This window comes from Plectropomus leopardus, chromosome 7, assembly GCF_026936395.1.
Source record: "Plectropomus leopardus strain MGB_pleo_1.0 chromosome 7, ASM2693639v1, whole genome shotgun sequence".
NCBI classification, from domain to species: Eukaryota; Metazoa; Chordata; class Actinopteri; order Perciformes; family Serranidae; genus Plectropomus; species Plectropomus leopardus.
In genome coordinates, this window is record NC_142182.1 from 14,907,554 (window position 1) to 14,924,895 (window position 17,342).

The 17,342-nt window shown below is 41.9% G+C and overlaps 1 protein-coding gene across 1 annotated transcript in view; it reads left to right on the top strand.

Moving 5' to 3' along the window:
- The window catches only part of mrpl23 (mitochondrial ribosomal protein L23), a 49,094-nt gene that overhangs the window by 17,029 nt on the left and 14,723 nt on the right, over positions 1–17,342 (top strand). Inside the window, exons 3-4 of the mRNA XM_042495423.2 lie at positions 3,461–3,543; positions 9,977–10,050. Of these exons, the coding sequence (XP_042351357.1) occupies positions 3,461–3,543; positions 9,977–10,050 (157 nt within the window). The remainder of the gene's footprint in view (positions 1–3,460; positions 3,544–9,976; positions 10,051–17,342) is intronic.

Here is a 17,342-nt window from a genome sequence, read left to right on the forward strand (position 1 = left end):
ATCATCACGTTCATTTAATACTTTTGTATTTTATTAGTTTACAGTAGTTTAGAACAGATTTCAAATATCAATATATTAATCGTTTAGCCTAAAAATATTGTGATATTATTTTAAAGCCATATCGTCCAGCCCTAGCTCCAGTCTGCAGATTGTTGAATCTGCTATATCGTCACTGACAAACAACTATGTCACTGTGAGTAAAAGCAAAAGCATGTTCACCCTATGTCTTCATCTGTGCCTACATCCCTTCAGAAACATTTTTAGCACTACTTCTTATTAGATTTAGGTCTTATATCTCCCATCTACACTTCCTTTTGAACAATGCAGAACAATATAACTTTTTTAAATTGTTTTTTGACAATAATGCCTGTGTGCCTGTTTTAAACCTGCTCGGCTACAACCGACCATAATTGAACCTAATCCATTGTCTGCGTCATCTGATGCCTTTCTAGGTTTTTTGTTTGGAGTTCTTTCATCATCTTGGGCAAGGAATCTTTGTAGCATGTGTGTTTGTGTATAAATATATACCAGTTGCTGAGGAACGATGCCTTTTAGCCCTGGCAGTTGCTGGAGGCAGGTTTTCATTCTTCCAGTGAGGCAGAGGTGTGAAAGGTTAGCTTGTGGAGTCAGATGGGTGTTTAAACTGGGATGATGATCAGATGCTGCTTGCATCACTATTGGAGACACCACGCCCTTTGTCTAAGTTTAGCCTTGTTTATGTACTCACTTAACTTGACATTTTCTCCTCAGCTTTCAGCCCAAGGCTTTATCTCAGACTGGATTCTAGTTTTAGCTGAAATGTAAGTCTTGTATTGACTCAGGTCAGAGAAAAACTAATGTAACCCCTGTAAATGTAGCATTCAGCACTGGTGTATGTGTGAGTGTGGGTGTGTGTATTCATTGTTAATCTATATATATGTATACACACATATATACACATACATACGTATGTGTAAACATTCTTTTGTTTGTTAGATTTTGATTTAACTTATTACTGATATAGATCACTGATATTGCTACATGATCATTCATTAGTTTGTTATGTGTTTTTGGTTCTCTTTTTCTCGTTGTTTTATCATTTCATATGTCCACTTCAGCCATAGCTAAAATCTGTTCATTTTGAATATGTGCACATGCATTGGCATCTTTTGCAGAGTAATATATGAGCATGCTTGGGCATGTTTCATTTCCCTTATTCCAAAAATGATGTGCCTACTAAGCAGTTTACATAGCTCATGAAAATGAATATTTCACTAAAATTGCATTTACATGCATATGGCAAGGAAAGGTGGCTGGAGCTGCTTGTCATTTTGCTTCTTTGCATTAAAAACGGATGTTTTCAAAGTTTTCCACGGGTGGCAGACTTGTTGGACCATGTGAACACAGCCTTCCATTCCTTCAACTGCCTTCTTTAAAAGGTTGGTGTTGCGATATTTGCGCAAAATACTGTTGATATCCAAGTCTGTCATAATGTTAAAAAGTAGGTGGGTTTCTCCTCCTGACCAGAAATGTTGGCTTTTTTTAAGGCATCCCCACCAGCTTGTAAACTGTTGGTTTGTTTACAACACATCTATGACAACGTACAGAGCTGACAGTAAAGACAAGAAGCCATGTGTCATGAACTGGTAAAACCCCAAATGAGAGTAAGGATGCACAAAGAGTGCCCCTAAAACACATAAAATACCCGCATATCCCACATGTCTTAATCTGAAAATGCTATATTTGGAAAAAGGTCTAATTCAGAATATCCAAACGAAAAAGGCTTTTTACATACCCTGTAACAAATTCACAATATTGTCATATTCTGAATAATGGTGGAATATCAGTGTTCACGGACATGTAGTCTATGTTTGTGGTGACTGAATAATTTGAGTGGTAAAAGCAGTAGGATTTAGATTCTCCCCATTAATCAGGATCAGTGCTCCATCTGCTAATGATCCAGAGGAGACCTCACAGTCCCTGAGCCACTCTCCTCTCTCTTCCACTTTCCCGCCCCTGCTTTCTAGGAAAACCTGTCTCTCAGCGCTATCACTCTCTCTTTTTTCCTGTCTTGATCTCAAGTACCCTTTGGTCTGTCCGCTCTGCTTCACTGCCCTCCAGCACACACACTGTGAGGCGGAGGTTATGGGAGGAGGCGGGTGCAAATGGAGCAGAAAGGCGCATCTGCATGTCACATCAGAAACACATTTTTGTCCTGTCAACTGGGTAAAGGGAGAGAAATAGGCCTCAAAGGGCCTTAATGGGTTTGTTCACTCTTTTCTTCACACAGAAACTCCTTCACCTTAACACTCAGAGTGGTCCTGGACCAGCACTGGGTCTGAAAAGGAGAGCTCAGTGAGTGCTTAGTTCTCTCATTTCTCACTCTTGCCTGAAGTTGGTGTTTGGTAACAAAACCCTACCATACTCAAGAGTCACCACATCAAACCATCCCGCTTCTGTAATGGTGGAATCAAATGTGGAAATAGTTACCCAAGTATCGTAAATGTAAGCTTACCTCTCTTGATAAACACAACTTAGCAGGTCAAATGGAAGTGTTCTAGGTCTACATCAGTGCCAGCTTTGCCAAAATTCAGCGTATTATAGAGGAAAAGGCAATTGTTTGTACAGCATGGAAACATATATTACATCATTCTTAGGTACAAAGAGCCTTTGTGTTCACAGATGGGATTTTCTCATGCAAATGTTTGCCTGGCCAAATATTGTTACAGCAGCTCAAGGTATTGTGCTGTTTCCTCTGAAAAATAGGGAATATTACATTATACTTTTCTATCAAAGGAACATATGAGGTGATAGAAGACGCCATATCCGAGACACTCATGTCAGACCACAGCGTCGCTATTAAGCACTTTGTCAGACGCATTTGGGAAGTGCTCCCCACCAGGCTAATCCAATTGGCTAGATTGATTAGCAGTTAAAAGCCTTTCTTCCTCTGTTCGGAGCGATCCGTTCCAAATGCTGCCCAGTAAGCTAGCTTTAGCTGGGCTGACCCACCGGATCAGTTGGTGCCAGGCGCACTTCCTGTGTAGGGTTTCACCGGGTGCGATCAATACATGCAGACAGCTAATTGGATGAAGACTGACACTCACATTTCTCTTCTCTCCACTTTATGTTCCAGGGAATAAAAGCTGAATATAGGTTTATAGGGGAGTTTCCTGTCAGTTACAGGAGGTAATATAACAGCAGAGATGATGGGAATGCAGTGTAGAAATAGGCAGCATCACTTCTGTGTCTGTGTCAGTTAAGTCAACGTGGTGTTATTTTATGGTCAGTGATCCAGCATGCAGCGCCACAAGTGCTGGACTGAAACCTCAGATATCTTCCCACACTCCCTTACCGTCTCACACACACTCCAAATACTCCTTACCTCATACAAACCCTACCTTGTGTAACCCCTGTCCTCCTCTCTCTCCCCCTCTCCCTCACTATTTGTTTTTTCTCTTCTCTGTCTTTGTCTGGACAGAATGACCAAATATGATGTGAAGAACTACTTGGAGAAGATCTACAATGTCCCTGTAGGATCGGTCCGCACCAGGATACAGTTTGGTGAGTGTCTTCACTGCTTTGCACATGCATACAGAGAGCCATTGCATTTACAGAATGTGGAGAGGCTGAAACTAGCTCATGAAATATTTATATTTTGACTTATTGATAATGAAGGTACTACTGGACAATTGTTTTTTCACTCCCCAGCTAACAGTTAGTATTTATCTGAGTGTGAGATGTAGCTCACGTTACTCACAGGTGGGGTACCATACACATTTGAGCCTGTGCCGGTACTGATACCCAACAGTACTATTTTTGTTGGTCCTTAGCTTTCTCTTTAACAACAAAAGTTTAATACATTTTTTAACTGGGTGCAGGGGTTATGTAGTGAACTTAAATGCGATTCTATTCCTCTGCTCTTATCTAATCACACAAAGAGCTACCCTGCTGTCTCTGTCTGTCTGCCTGCTTGTGTGTATGTATGTGTGTCTGGTTTTCTAGCATGATACTAAGCTATTGTTAAAATAATGCAGAAAAGAAAATAGATCATACGCAGAAAACATCACGGCAGATCGGTGCTGCAGCGATAATTTTGGCCTGCTGGGAAGCCGAGGGAGCTCTGTGGCTGACTTCCAGGCTTCAGGGCACTTTACGGCACTTCGGCCTCTTGTTCTTGTCTTAACTTTGCGATTTCACCCAGATGCACTCTCAGGTACCGACATTTGACACAGATGGATTTAACATGAATCAGCACACCGTAGTACCAAACTTGAAACTTTTAGATAGGTAAAATTTATAGATCGTTCTCTTATTTTTACATTTAATGGTATTGTTCAAATCATACTCTGCGAGTCCTAAATGTTGTTACACACACAGAAATTGTAAAATATTTTAATTCAGTTCATTTACCTACAATTGTATTTATCCCTGTAAGGGAAACTGTATGCAGCAATTGTAGTTTTGGTTCACTCAGGCCTGAAGTGACTCTTGAGGTCGATGGCATAATTGGCATAAACATTTGCTCTCTGGAGGTCTGTGCCGTGATATGGCTCTTTGTTTCCTGTATGGAATGTATTTTGTTTGTTGCATCACATTAAGTGGACTAAGTATGAGGCATGCTGGAGGGTAAAAACCCCACAATGTCGACATTGTTCTCTGAGTCACTGACCTTATGACTAGGAAAACTATTGGTGGAAGAACATTACACACACCATGACTGTACAGCTATGTAAAGACATGGAGTCCATCCAAACTGTTGAGAGAGGGTTAAGTCAGTGGTGAAAACACTTGATTCATGGTATGCAATACCAAGCCACAAACATTTCATCCAAATTAAAATCCTAAAGTTGTACTGCAGCTGTTGTGAGTAAATCGAGCAAATGGTGCGCACACACACACACACACACACACACACACACACACACACACACACACACACACACACACACACACACACACTCGGTATGCTAAGCTCTTATCTTCCACCCTAAATTAAATTCTGCCTACGCAAACACTGAAGTATATAATTTGATTAAAAATATAATAATTACAATCCAATACATTATCCTGTAAGGCATATTGTGCTGGAATTTTACATGAAACTATTTTATACAGTGATATACAAGACAACTCACGACAGTCTAATATTGAAAATATACTGTGAAACAGGTTTTCAGGCAATGTGTGCAGCCACGTCTCTAATTACAATGTGTCTTTGAAGTATCAAACATTCACTATCTGTACAGATGACAGATGGCTGTAAGAAGTTATAAGTAGCTGTGGTCAACTTTTTCATGTTGCAGTGGATTCCAGTGATGCAAAGTTTACACAGAATAAAATGGTATCAAAGCATCCATTGAAACTTCTCACACTACTACTGCATAATCCCCCTCTCGCTATCCATCCACATTCTCAGTAAGTCGAGAACGCTTATAATTTCGTAAAAAAATTGACAGATGTATCGTCATTATTGTTCTCACGTGGACACAGTTGTTATTTATTTAGTTATTTGAATATTTGTTATTCACTCAGTTATTTAGTTTGTAGCTGCGATCAGTAGCTCTATAACTTGCTTGTCAGTCAGTTTTTTCTTTCTTTTTTTTGCTAATTAGGCCAGTAATGTTCAGAATTCTGAGCATATAGAACAATTACTGTACATATGTCTTAAATTGCTATATAATAATCTTCATTTAAATAAAACACTTGAAATAGAATAACTTTAAATAAGCTGAATGAAAAAGCAATCCATTGAACACAGTGACTCATCAGAGGTTTAATGGCAGAGGAAAAGGCCTCGGTGAGCCAAGTGTCACTGTAAAGTACTCTGTGGACACATCCAGGAATTCAACAAGCTCGTTATCCACCGTCTGGTTCACCGTGGTGTTGTGAGGCGTTTCTCTGGTCTGATCTACGATGAGACCCATGGTGTGTTGAGGGTCTTCCTGAAGAACGTGATCCGTAATACAGCGGCATAACTACACTGAGCTTGCCAAGAGAAGAGCGTGACTGCTCTGGATGGTGGCGTTTGCTCTGAAGAGGCAGCTTTCAGTAGATAAATAGATAAATTTGTGATTAAAATCCTTGAATCTGGTCTGCATAATAGACGTTTATATTTAACTTGTCCTGGCAACATTTCTTACAGGTCACACTAGGCTTCTTAATATGTTATTAATAAATTAATTTATTTATTTGGGATATTTCCCACCCGACATTTTGGCTGTTGAGATATGGATATGCTGGCCAACTTAAACCCTGATTCACAGACTTGCACAAGACAAATGGATGCATGTGTGTACATATTCACAACAATTGCAAATTTGTGCTTGTTACCGAAAATTTGTAATACAAAGTTTAGGGTCTGAAATACTTTTGATAGTTTTGGAAACTGCAGGAACTTTACTGTTCTAAATGTTTTTGGCGTGTTAACCTACTTGACAAAACGCTAAGCGGTGGTTAGCGGTGATTAGCAATTTCAGCTCGCGATGTAGACGGTCTTCCCATTGACATGCAGCAGCAGGAGTGTTTTCCAGCGGCTAGTTGCGGTAGTGGTTAGCGTGCCTGGCTCTCCTTTCCCCCTAACACACACAGCTGCTTATCTGACAATCTGCTGCTGCAGCATTCCAGCCTCCAGCTGTCCCAGGACACCCCACGCTCCCTCCACACAAACACATACTATTCACTTACAAACCTCAAGCTTCAGGGCCCTTAGTGCCCCATCCCCTCCACACACACTCCAAAGCCCCCCTCCTTGTCAAGGATGATCAGAGAGCCTCAGTCAGTGTTATTTCATTGACTTAATAATCCTCTTGTCTTTTTATAGGGGGAGAAAACTGCTCAGATTAGCACAGACTGATTTTGGGGCTCCCTACAAGTTTAGGAATTTGCAAGTTCACTGAAGAACAGAAGTACTGTAGAAGACATATGGGTGGCTTTAGGTTAAGGAGACTCTGGACATGCTGGGAAGAGGAGGCACGAGCTCCCTCTCATGCGCCTGAAGGGCCGCGAGGAGCCCCCTCTACCTCTGGAGTAGAGACTGGGAAGGAGACGGGGAGGGAGGGAGGAGGAGAGAGGCGCCTAGCTTAGCCTAGCCTACAGTTTGGAGGACCCATTAACGCTGTTTATTAGGATTGTGTCATTAAAAGCGTGGGGAAAAGGAAAGCCCCTCGGGAGGGTGGGAGGAAGGAAAGCAGTGAACTGTGGGGGGACAGAGAAGAAAGGGCGGCTCAGGGCCCCCGGTGATCCCGAGGTGCGTCAGCGAAGGTATCCCTGTCTGCGTCAGGAGTTCCACTCCATTGGCAGCATAAAGACGGCAACAGGCAGCGCCGAGTGAGGGGTGCAAACGACCCTTTCTTCCCTCCATGGGCGGCAGGGGTATTTTGGAAGGAGTTGCCATGGTTACCCCTCCAGCCTGGGATTTGTAACGTGATAGCTGGCTGCCAAACCGCAATCTCAAAGTGGGAGAAATTGTGCTTGCGTTTGCGAGTGTTGCATGAAAGCTCCGTCTGTGTGTCTGTATGTGTTCAGAGAGGCCTGCGTGAATTAAGAGAAAGACTTTTGAAGGTGTGCAAGTGTGTGTTTCTTGTGTGCGTTTTGTTCCTTGGGGGGCGGACAGGTTAGTGTCGTGCCTTGCTCTTTCACAGGTCGTAGCCTTTCCCTGTGGAACAATCTTACACATACACACGCACATGCACGCACACGCACACGCACAGGGGCACACACACTTTTCGTTACCTCTGTCTCCCACTCACACAGGGGCCTCCAGTTAGCCAGGGGAGCGTGGAGGGGGGGTGTTTTACAACCCTGCTCAGGGCTTTCCCTGAGCACTGGACTGCCTGGCTAGTGATTACTAGCTACACACACGACACACATGCATAGACACACACACACACACACGCGCACACACACACACAAACACACACACACAAATGACTCATTACAGCGGAATGTTTCCCTTGTTTTTCATGTCATAAACCGTTCCCATGGCAATGGAAGTTACTCAGAGGGCCTGTTGACTTGACCGCCGGGGTCTCACTGAGATTAGAGTTCCAAGGCAGAGATGAAACGTTTGATGCCGCTGTCATTATCCATCATTGATAGTAGAGTTTTAGTCTTAACGTAAAGATTGAGATACCTGTGTGTTGCGCAGTAAATTTAACTTTTGACTTATTTGAAGCCAGACTCCTAGCCTGCCTCTGCACTCACACAAACGCGCACATACCACACACACACTCAGCAGCTCACAGAGTCCCCTCTCTTCCAGACTTGGAAAGGTCTGACAGGAGAGAGGATGATGTCATTATCATCTCCAGCTGGGGAAGAGGTTAACCTGCCTTCCACAGTCAACAAGATCAGCCTCTGCTCCCCCAAACAGACACACAAAATATTCTCTGCTCTGCAGGGAAATGAACAAATATGCATAGTGAAATATCTGTTGTTCAGATAGGAATGAAACGTAATGCGATTGCTGTGCAGGTAGTTAGATATCTCACAAAAAATTTGAAGTAGATCTTTGTACCTTTATTTTGATCTGATTTTCATAACTGGTTGACACTAAAAACATACCTTCATTTAGTTACAGTGTTATAATTAATTTCATGGACCTGGATGCATACATTTCATATACTACTTATCTTGTGATGTCAGGTAAATATCATATTCGTACTGATGTACTCCCTCTTTCACTGTGTTCATATATAACTTAGCCAACTACATCAAGTCACTAAATATATTGAAAAATGAAAAGTAAGAATACCAAGCTAGTTCTTTTTCTGTGTGTTTCTCTTACCTCCCTCCTTTGTCCTCTTTTGTTTACCTGTTTGGTTCTCTCTTTGTTTGTTTTGTTGCCTTTTTGTTTTAAGAAAATCCCCTTTTCAATGGTTTTCCAATGTAATGGTAACAGTTTTTTTGTATTTGATCATGTTGCAGCTTTATTTTCACTAATGCTGCTAAATTCTATCATTGTACATCCATTCCAGGACTTGTTTTGTGTATTTTCCTGTCTAAAATAAATAAAACAAAAATAACAAAAACAAAAGAAAACAAAGAAAGATACTTAGATGTTGGGATAGTGCTTGAGTCATTTTGCTCACCAAGTCACCAAGGGGTGGACTTACATCTGATGGTTACTTTCTGGATTAATCAATTTTTCATTTAGTTTTAATCACATTAGAAAACATTGAACAGTGTCTATCACTAAAACTTAGAGCCCTCGGCGATGCCATAAAACGTCTTTTTTTTATTTAACCAACATACAAAAACTAAAAAATATTTAGTTTGCATTATTGTAAAGATGTTCACATTTCAAAAGCTGGAAAGATCATATGTAGGGTTGCAGCAGTATGCCGGTTTCTAGGTACCATATAACTATGGTATGAAAATAAAAATGCAATCTCACACAGTGTCACCTGTGCATGTGCATGTTCTTTCCCCTTTGACTGTGTCATACTTTTAAAGTGAAACTATGATATTTTCCGAAATGGTTATCGTACCGTGTAGCCCGTGTACCGTGTGTCTCATACTGTTGCAACCCTAATTAAATATTTAGAATTTTTGCTTTAAAAATGACAAATAATTAATTTTCAATGACAGAGTTCCCATTTCCTCAACGAATTAATTAATCAACTAATTCTTGTAGCTCTGAACAGTAATAATCATTACAACTGTTGAAAAAAAACCCACGTCTCACCCAGTAAATTAGAAACTTTTTTGAAATTGATTTACGTAATAACATTGATGCAAAAACACCAGCAGTCATGCTCACTTATTTTCAACATTGCCCTCCAAGACCTATCTAGAGATTTTATAGTCAGAGCGACCTCAGCTCTCTCTACCCGTCCACATTTTTCAATTACCTTCATGGTATATCGTCATAGTGCCCAACCCCAATCTTACCATAATCACAAATGTCGTCATCATCAGTGTCTCACAACCAAAATTTGCTCATGTTTAGTCATTCCTGTTTGCCAACAAATACCTGCTGTTTTGTGTTTCCCAGGCAACAACAGGAAGAGGAATCACATGAACCAGAGGGTTAAGCAGCCTGACTATAAAGTAGCCTATGTTCAACTGGTGAGTTGGCACAAACACAAACACGCACACACACACACACACTCATCCACCCTGTTCTTCTTGTCTCTTCCGGTTGGTGTGTTTGAGTAGCATTAGCTCATATTCTCCTGTCATTTACACAATAACTTACTCTCTAACTCATCCCTCTATATTTTTATCTTATTGCGGGGGCTGTATTATTAAACACAACACCCCAGGGGAGAAAGGGAATTTCCATATCATCAAACGATAACTGTAGTGATATCCAAGTGGAGAAGTTCCTGCCAAAACACCCGTTCGACCAATCGTGAGCAGCTCCATTGAATGTGAGCACATGGATTTGAACACACAGCTGTCAATCATGGCCTCTTCGTTTAATTTAATAACCATTAAAACCAAACTTATCATAAAAAATGTACTTGAACAAACATCAGGATAATGTGAAAGACCTTCAGTGACAGAAACCAACTTTGAGAGGAATGTATTTGGTGTGTACTTTGAGTTTTTAGTTTGGCCTATGTCCCATTTACTAACATGGAGGGGCGGGCTTTATTACCTATACTGCAGACAGACACCAGGGGGTGATGGAGATAGAAAAGCTTCACTTAGAGGGAACTGTCATGTTTTCCATCTCTACATGCAGTCTTTGGTTACAGCCATCTCCAGAGCTGCTATCCGCAAACAGTCAGTTCAACGTCTGCCTGGTAAGCTTTACAATTGCAGCAGCAGCTAAAACTGTCCCAGCAAACTCACAGCGACACATAAACGGCTCAACTCTGTCGTTAAACTCGTTGATAAAAAGCCATGTGATGTGAACAGTTTGCCCAGTCACTGTGTGTGCGGCCGGGCAGACTCTCACAGTTGTCCCCACTCACACTCAGCCACAGCAGCAGCTTCAGTTTCTGTGGTCATCAGACAACCTAAAGTCAACCAAATATTGGTGTCTGACAACGGTGATGGCCAGCTTGGTTGTTTTAAGGGGATAAAGAGAGGTGTTGTGTCGGTACACAGGGTGCCATTAAACGAGCATCTCTATCCATCTCTCTCTCCCCCCATGTCTCTCTCTCTTGATCAAGAAATATGGGTATTGAATAAAGTATTCTGTTGGTAGCAGTACACTTTAAAGGTATAGGTATCTTAATTTTTTACATGATACCCAGCCCTAATGAACTGACACGCATCATAAATGAACATCAGAGAGCACACTTGCGTTAAAAAGAGTTGGGTTTCTTAACCTGCCATTTAAAAGTTCACATGAGAAAGCCTCTCGTGCACACATATCATGTAGATGCACACAAATCATTCAGCCCTACTTTAAATCTCTCTCCTGTGTGGTTCACACACTCTGGCTGCCCTCTTGAGAGAGCAAGAGTCAGGGTTCTTGCGGGGCCTGAGGGTGAAAGGTCGTCTTAAGTTACATGCCAGACTCATTACAGGAAATATTGAGATATGGTTATTACCTGGTGTCTCTCTTTTTTCTGCACTTGTGTGCCTTAGATGGAATTTGAGCAATCATTTCCACGTAGTGTGTTTGTGTGCGTCTGTCTTTAAAGGGACACTCCCGATGGTGGCGTGCCAGCACACACTCCCTCACTGGGTCAAAGCCACTGCCTTCACACCTGTGTTTGAGGTGAGCTTTGGGTCAGGAAGGCCCATTCCCTGCACGTCTTGCCAATGTTTGAAGTCGGTGACTCTTTGAAATCAAACAAACCTCCCTCGAAATGTCAAAAAAAGTCACTGTTTTAATGTGCCTTTGATGCAGACGTGAAAAGCAAGGGGCCTTTGTTTTGTGCCTGGCGTTTTGATCTTGCCCAGATAAATCAACAGTGGTGTAGACGCTTGTTTACGCCGCGCCGCCCACCCGACTGGGAGCCATCAATCTTGAAATGGATGAATAATGAAAATTGTCTAAACACGACAATTTAAAAGAGGATACATAATTGAAGCAGCCATGAATCTTTTAAAGGGGAGACTTCCTCTTGTCTGACACCAAGGAAGTGGCCTGTGATTTTGTGTGCGTCTGGAATTCCTAGCGGAGTCACTAGTGATGCTTCTGTCTCACCAAATGCACACGACGATGATAGGTGTGAGGATGCAGAACAACACACACACACACACATCTGTGACTGTGACTGTGACATGTGTGCGTCAGTCATGCATGCACAGCCCCAGAGGACGGTTGTTTTTCCTCGAGTGTCATTCGCTCTGTAGTTACAGAACTTTCTGAAGATTTCTGAAGTCATGCTCATTTGATGTTGAACAGCGGGCAGAAAATACTCAGATGCAGGCTCTTTGTGCCTAAAATGGCTTGATATAAAACCGAATATCCGGCCGATTTCTCTGGCAGGTTTTTGGAAAAAACATTCTCTCCCAACTCCCTTTCCTACCTCTCTCTCTCTCTCTTTCTCTCTTTCTTTCTTTCTTTCTTTCTCTCTTGTGTACGCACACAAACACTCACACAAACTCACACACACAGAGCCCCAGAAAACCCTCCTTTCTTTTGCAGCGGTGGGTAGAAAACAAGATTGTTCCTAATTGACTCCACATGTGGGAGAGTGTTCTGTGGGTCGATGCTCACACCGCGGTCCCCCCATTCTACCCTCATCCTTCCCTCTCCCCCTGCCCCCTCCATCAGCTAATATTGCAGCAGTAATACTCTCTCTCGCTCTCTCTCTCTCTCTCTCTCTCTCGCTCTCTCCCTCTCCCCCTCTCTCTCCCCCTCTCCCATTCCTTACTCTTGGTTTGTGGTCGAGGGGAGGCCTCCCGTTAGCGGGGTTCCGTGACGGCCATTTTCCTCAGGCTTAGGGGGGACCCCAGTAACAGGGGAAGAGATAGCGTCTGCATGTGTGAAATGTGCAATGTGTGTGGGAAAGTGTGTATGTGTGTGTGAGAGGGGCTCACACAGGGGGAGGTGACTAAGGGCATGATGGAGTCATGCCAGAGCAGGGAGGTCCAGAGACGGGGCAAAGTGATCAGGAGCAGGGGGAAGAGGCTGTGTGTGCTTGTGTGTGTGTGTGTGTGTGTGTGTGTGTGTGTGTGTGTGTGTGTGTGTGTGTGTGTGTGTGTGTGTGTGTGTGTGTGTGTGTGTGTGTGTGTGTGTGTGTGTGTGTGTGTGTTTTGGGGGTGGGGGGGAGGGTACTGGTGGTTGGGTGACAAAAACAGCAGTACAAAAAGAAAAATCTTGAGTCTATCAGACTGCTTTTAGGTCTGGCTACACATCAGTGGGACTGGTGTGTACAGAGTTAGACTGCTTTCATGCACAGCTATGACTAGCTGAATCTAAAAGCGCTTACTCTAACCGCTATGCTCGGGGTAACACTTGTTTACGATTTTCGCATTCAGCTCATACCGTTCTGTGTATTTGATGCTGTAAAGGGCTGATATTGGAAAATCCAATTATGCATTGTACTTTTTGACCTCTGTAGACATGACTTCATGTATAGTAGGTGTAATTAGATTTCTTGTCTGGTTCTCTACGCCTTTTTGCAATAACATTTTCCTCAGGTTTCTTAAGAATATTGTAGTATTTACAAAGCAAGTCACATGACCTTTATTATGAGAAAAACCTGTTGTGTTTTTGCAAAAAAAAAATCCTCTTTCAAAGTTGGTTTGAATGTACCCGGTAGGGAGGAGAGCTTTTTTTTTCTTTTCTTTCTTTTTTTTTTTGCAGCCAATCATGTTCATAATGCATGTCAGACCCTGTGGTTTACCCTCATTAAATTCTCTTGGCCCATCTCACAGCTGAAGTGCACCGTGCCACCATTTCCAGTTAAACCTTACTTCCATTTGAAACCTTGGTAAACCCAATCTGGTGCTTTTCATACAGAAGAAACAAAGAAAGCACTCAACTCCTGAAATTATAGTCATTTTTGAATGTTTTCAGTCACTGTTCGGCAACATTATTGCCAGTCAAACATTTACGATAGGGTATTCTCTGCCTGGCATGCAAATGAAAAGGCTGTGGTGAGTTTTGGTCAGAGGAGGAGTTATTTTCTCTCTTTGGAGTGGCAGCTAGTTTGCAAGCGAGCTTTGCTGGCTGGTGCCAGCTGCAGCACTTCAGTAGGCTGAGTGCTCAGAGTGCATATTGAAAGCTTCCGGAGGGTGACGCTGTGAATATATGAATGGGATGCCTGACCAGTCTCAGCATTTCTGAATGATCCAGTTTAGTGCCACATTGTGTTGTAAATGTCAAATGCATGCTGTAAAACTACCAATGGCCAATCAGCAGATAGTCTACAGCTGGTTGGATTGTTCACCTGACAACATATTGAAAGATAACTTTATAAACTTTAATTTATTCATTTTTTATTTCATTTGCAGTTATGAGATTGAAACCATTGAATTAAAGGGAACAGCTTTGAACATATTTGGAAAATTAGAAAATTGGAACTGAAGCACCCAATCTGGTGCTTTTCATACAAAAAGAGAGCACTCAACTCCTGAAATTATCAGCATTTTCAGTCATTGTTCTGCAAGATTATTGTTGCAAAATTATTGGAACTTATTCCTAAGTTATTCCTAAAATCATTTTCTTGAAAGACTGTGACGATATGCGTGTAAAGAAAGGAATCTGAGACATTTTCCTTGAGTTGTTTTCAGAGGTCAGAAGGGAGGAGCAGCAGTTTGTGTTCTTTGTGTGTTGAGCACCGCATGGCACATCCAGGCACCTGTGGGATGCTTGCAACCATTTAGCATGAAAATCCACACTGGCTAACTGTTGTTTGACAGTGTGTATAAACCTAATAACAGAGATTAAGAGTCCATGAGCATCAACAGTCATCTGGTCTCACTGCTGAGCATCAGCGTAAGTCCATCCCATTGTGGGGTGTGGTAGTACAAATCCCACACAGGCTCCATTCAGAGAGTTTATCTGCAGACAAAAGTTCACTTCATACAGTGAGAGGAGAGTCTGCATCAGGGCGAAAGTAGCGAAAGTAGATGATGAGTGAAAACTCTGCAGCAGAAGGGAGAGTAGGCACACAGATGGTCGAAGGTGTTGTCACGATGCCGACCTTTAGCTGTCATGAAGTGAGCAGCCAGTTTTGTTTACACATAAACCAATGATGTCACTACTCTGATAGTAGTCACGATCTAGTTCTTCACATCTGAGGGCAGCTTAGATGCATTCACTCATGTCTTTAAATCATAATTTCCTTTATATTCAAATATTAAGTTTAGGGTGAGTTTTAGTCATTTTTGTTTGAAAGTCGCATCCATTCCTATTAATTTAAAGAGGTTGTATTTAACTCCTTAAGTTCCAAACACACTTAAACATTTTAACCCTTTTTATTCACGTGGGGACATTTACACATATTAAGAGCATGCACACAAAACAGCTCATTAAGCCAATATGTATTCTTTATCATTGGTTGTTTAAGTTTTCATAAAAGTAGTAGATCAAGGTCTCTCTCCAGGGCCTCGATCACTGACAGCAGTGCAGTAAACCAGTTGCACCAGTCACATTGCTCTGCACCCCAAAGCAGAGTCCCAACTGACGACCACAGAACAAAACAAGATATGGGGTTGGACCAACAGTTGTAGAATAAGTGGTAGCTTCATTCAAATTGCTCATTTCCCGTGTTACTCTCAGTCGCTTTCTCCAACCCCGCCTGATCCACGGGGAAAGGCATCATTTGTAGTGAAAGAGAGCCGAGAGTAAGAGACAAACAAACAGAGGGAGAGACTTAATGGCAAACATGGAGGAATTGTGACACAGCTGAATAGGGGGGAGAGAGAAAGAAACAGCTGTATTGAGAGTGATTATGAGAGGGAAGCTGTGGCCAAGTCTGGCTGTCCTCTCTGTTTGACTGACACTAGATGGCAACGTTTTGCTACACAGCTTTTCTCTCTGGCCTCCCTTCATCTCCTATCTGTTATTGACTCCTTGTTGCTTAACAATAGACCCTCTAGGGTTGTGTGTGTGTATGTTTGACTGTGTGTATCTGGCTGGGCTGAGGAGTGATGGTGGAGAGGGGTACGGGATAGGGGGTGCAAAGATCCCCCTCTCCAGTTCCTGAAGCCCTGGCTCTCTTGAGCTGGAGGTGCTGAATCAGGCGTTCAGGCCGAGGGGGGAAATCTTGCTTATCTGTGTGGAATTTTATTATTTTCAACTATTTGGATCATGATGGCTCCCGCTCTCCTTCCCTCCCTCTTCCTCCTTTCCACCTTGTCACGCAAACACAGTCTTTCCTCATGCAGCCTTGTCTGTCTGTCTGCCGCTCTGCTTCCTTCCCTTCCCTGTGCTGCCTCACCCTCGCTTATCATGCCAATTAACATTTTTAACTTCTGCCACTTTCCCCCCGGTGCTTTCTCCTCCTCTGCCTCTGTCTCATGTTTCTCTTTCACACAGGGCTGGACAGTTCATCACATGAAAACTGAAATATCAGTTCATATCACTAGTTATTCATACACGACAATGTTTCTCTTGTATGCTTGGCTGCATGTAGCCTAGAATATAGTGGCTTATAATTTGAAACTTACTCTTCACAGCAAATGGCATCTCCTTATGTTTTCCTTGCGGGCATAATTAGTTAAAAACAATTCTAATGTTGAACAAGAAGTCCACGAATTTAGAGGAAGCACATTGCACTGTCAAAAGATCTATCTATCTATCTATCTATCTATCTATCGATCGATCGATCGATCGATCGATCTAATCTAATCTATCTAATCTATCTATCCATCAATATACAATATATATATATTTTGTTTTGTTTTTTTTTGTCATCACAATGTCAACTTATTAAGTAAAATAATTTTGAAAATAATTTCCTTTCATTTCATATATCCCATAGACGCTTTAGGAAAATTACAGAAAAAATGCTCAGTCCTTCAGTTCATTCAGCTTTTTATATTTAAATTTTCTTAGTTCAGTGATACCCTTCTCTGCATATTCATAGCGCTGTTGAAGAAAGCACAATGCTATTGTCTAACAAAGCAAACAAAGGTGATTTTCTACAATGATATTACACTGAAATGTAACAATACTGTTCTTTTGTTAACGGAGCAAGCAATCAGTTGAACCTACAGCCAAAAGTGACTAATGACAGCCTCTGCCGGTCACATACCCCTTGTCATGCTCGTACAGGACAGGAAGGAAACAAATATATAAGTGAAGACACTGCAGCTGTATCAAGGTTAAAAAATATTTCTAAAGTAACATCAAAACAGATAACAAAATGAGTCTGAAATCAATAAAACATGCTGATTATATCACACCACTTCTGTCAAAATTGGGCTCATCACCATAAATAGCACCACAAAATATAATGTGTTGAAACTATCAAGGCAAAGTAAACTTTGTCCGAAAATCA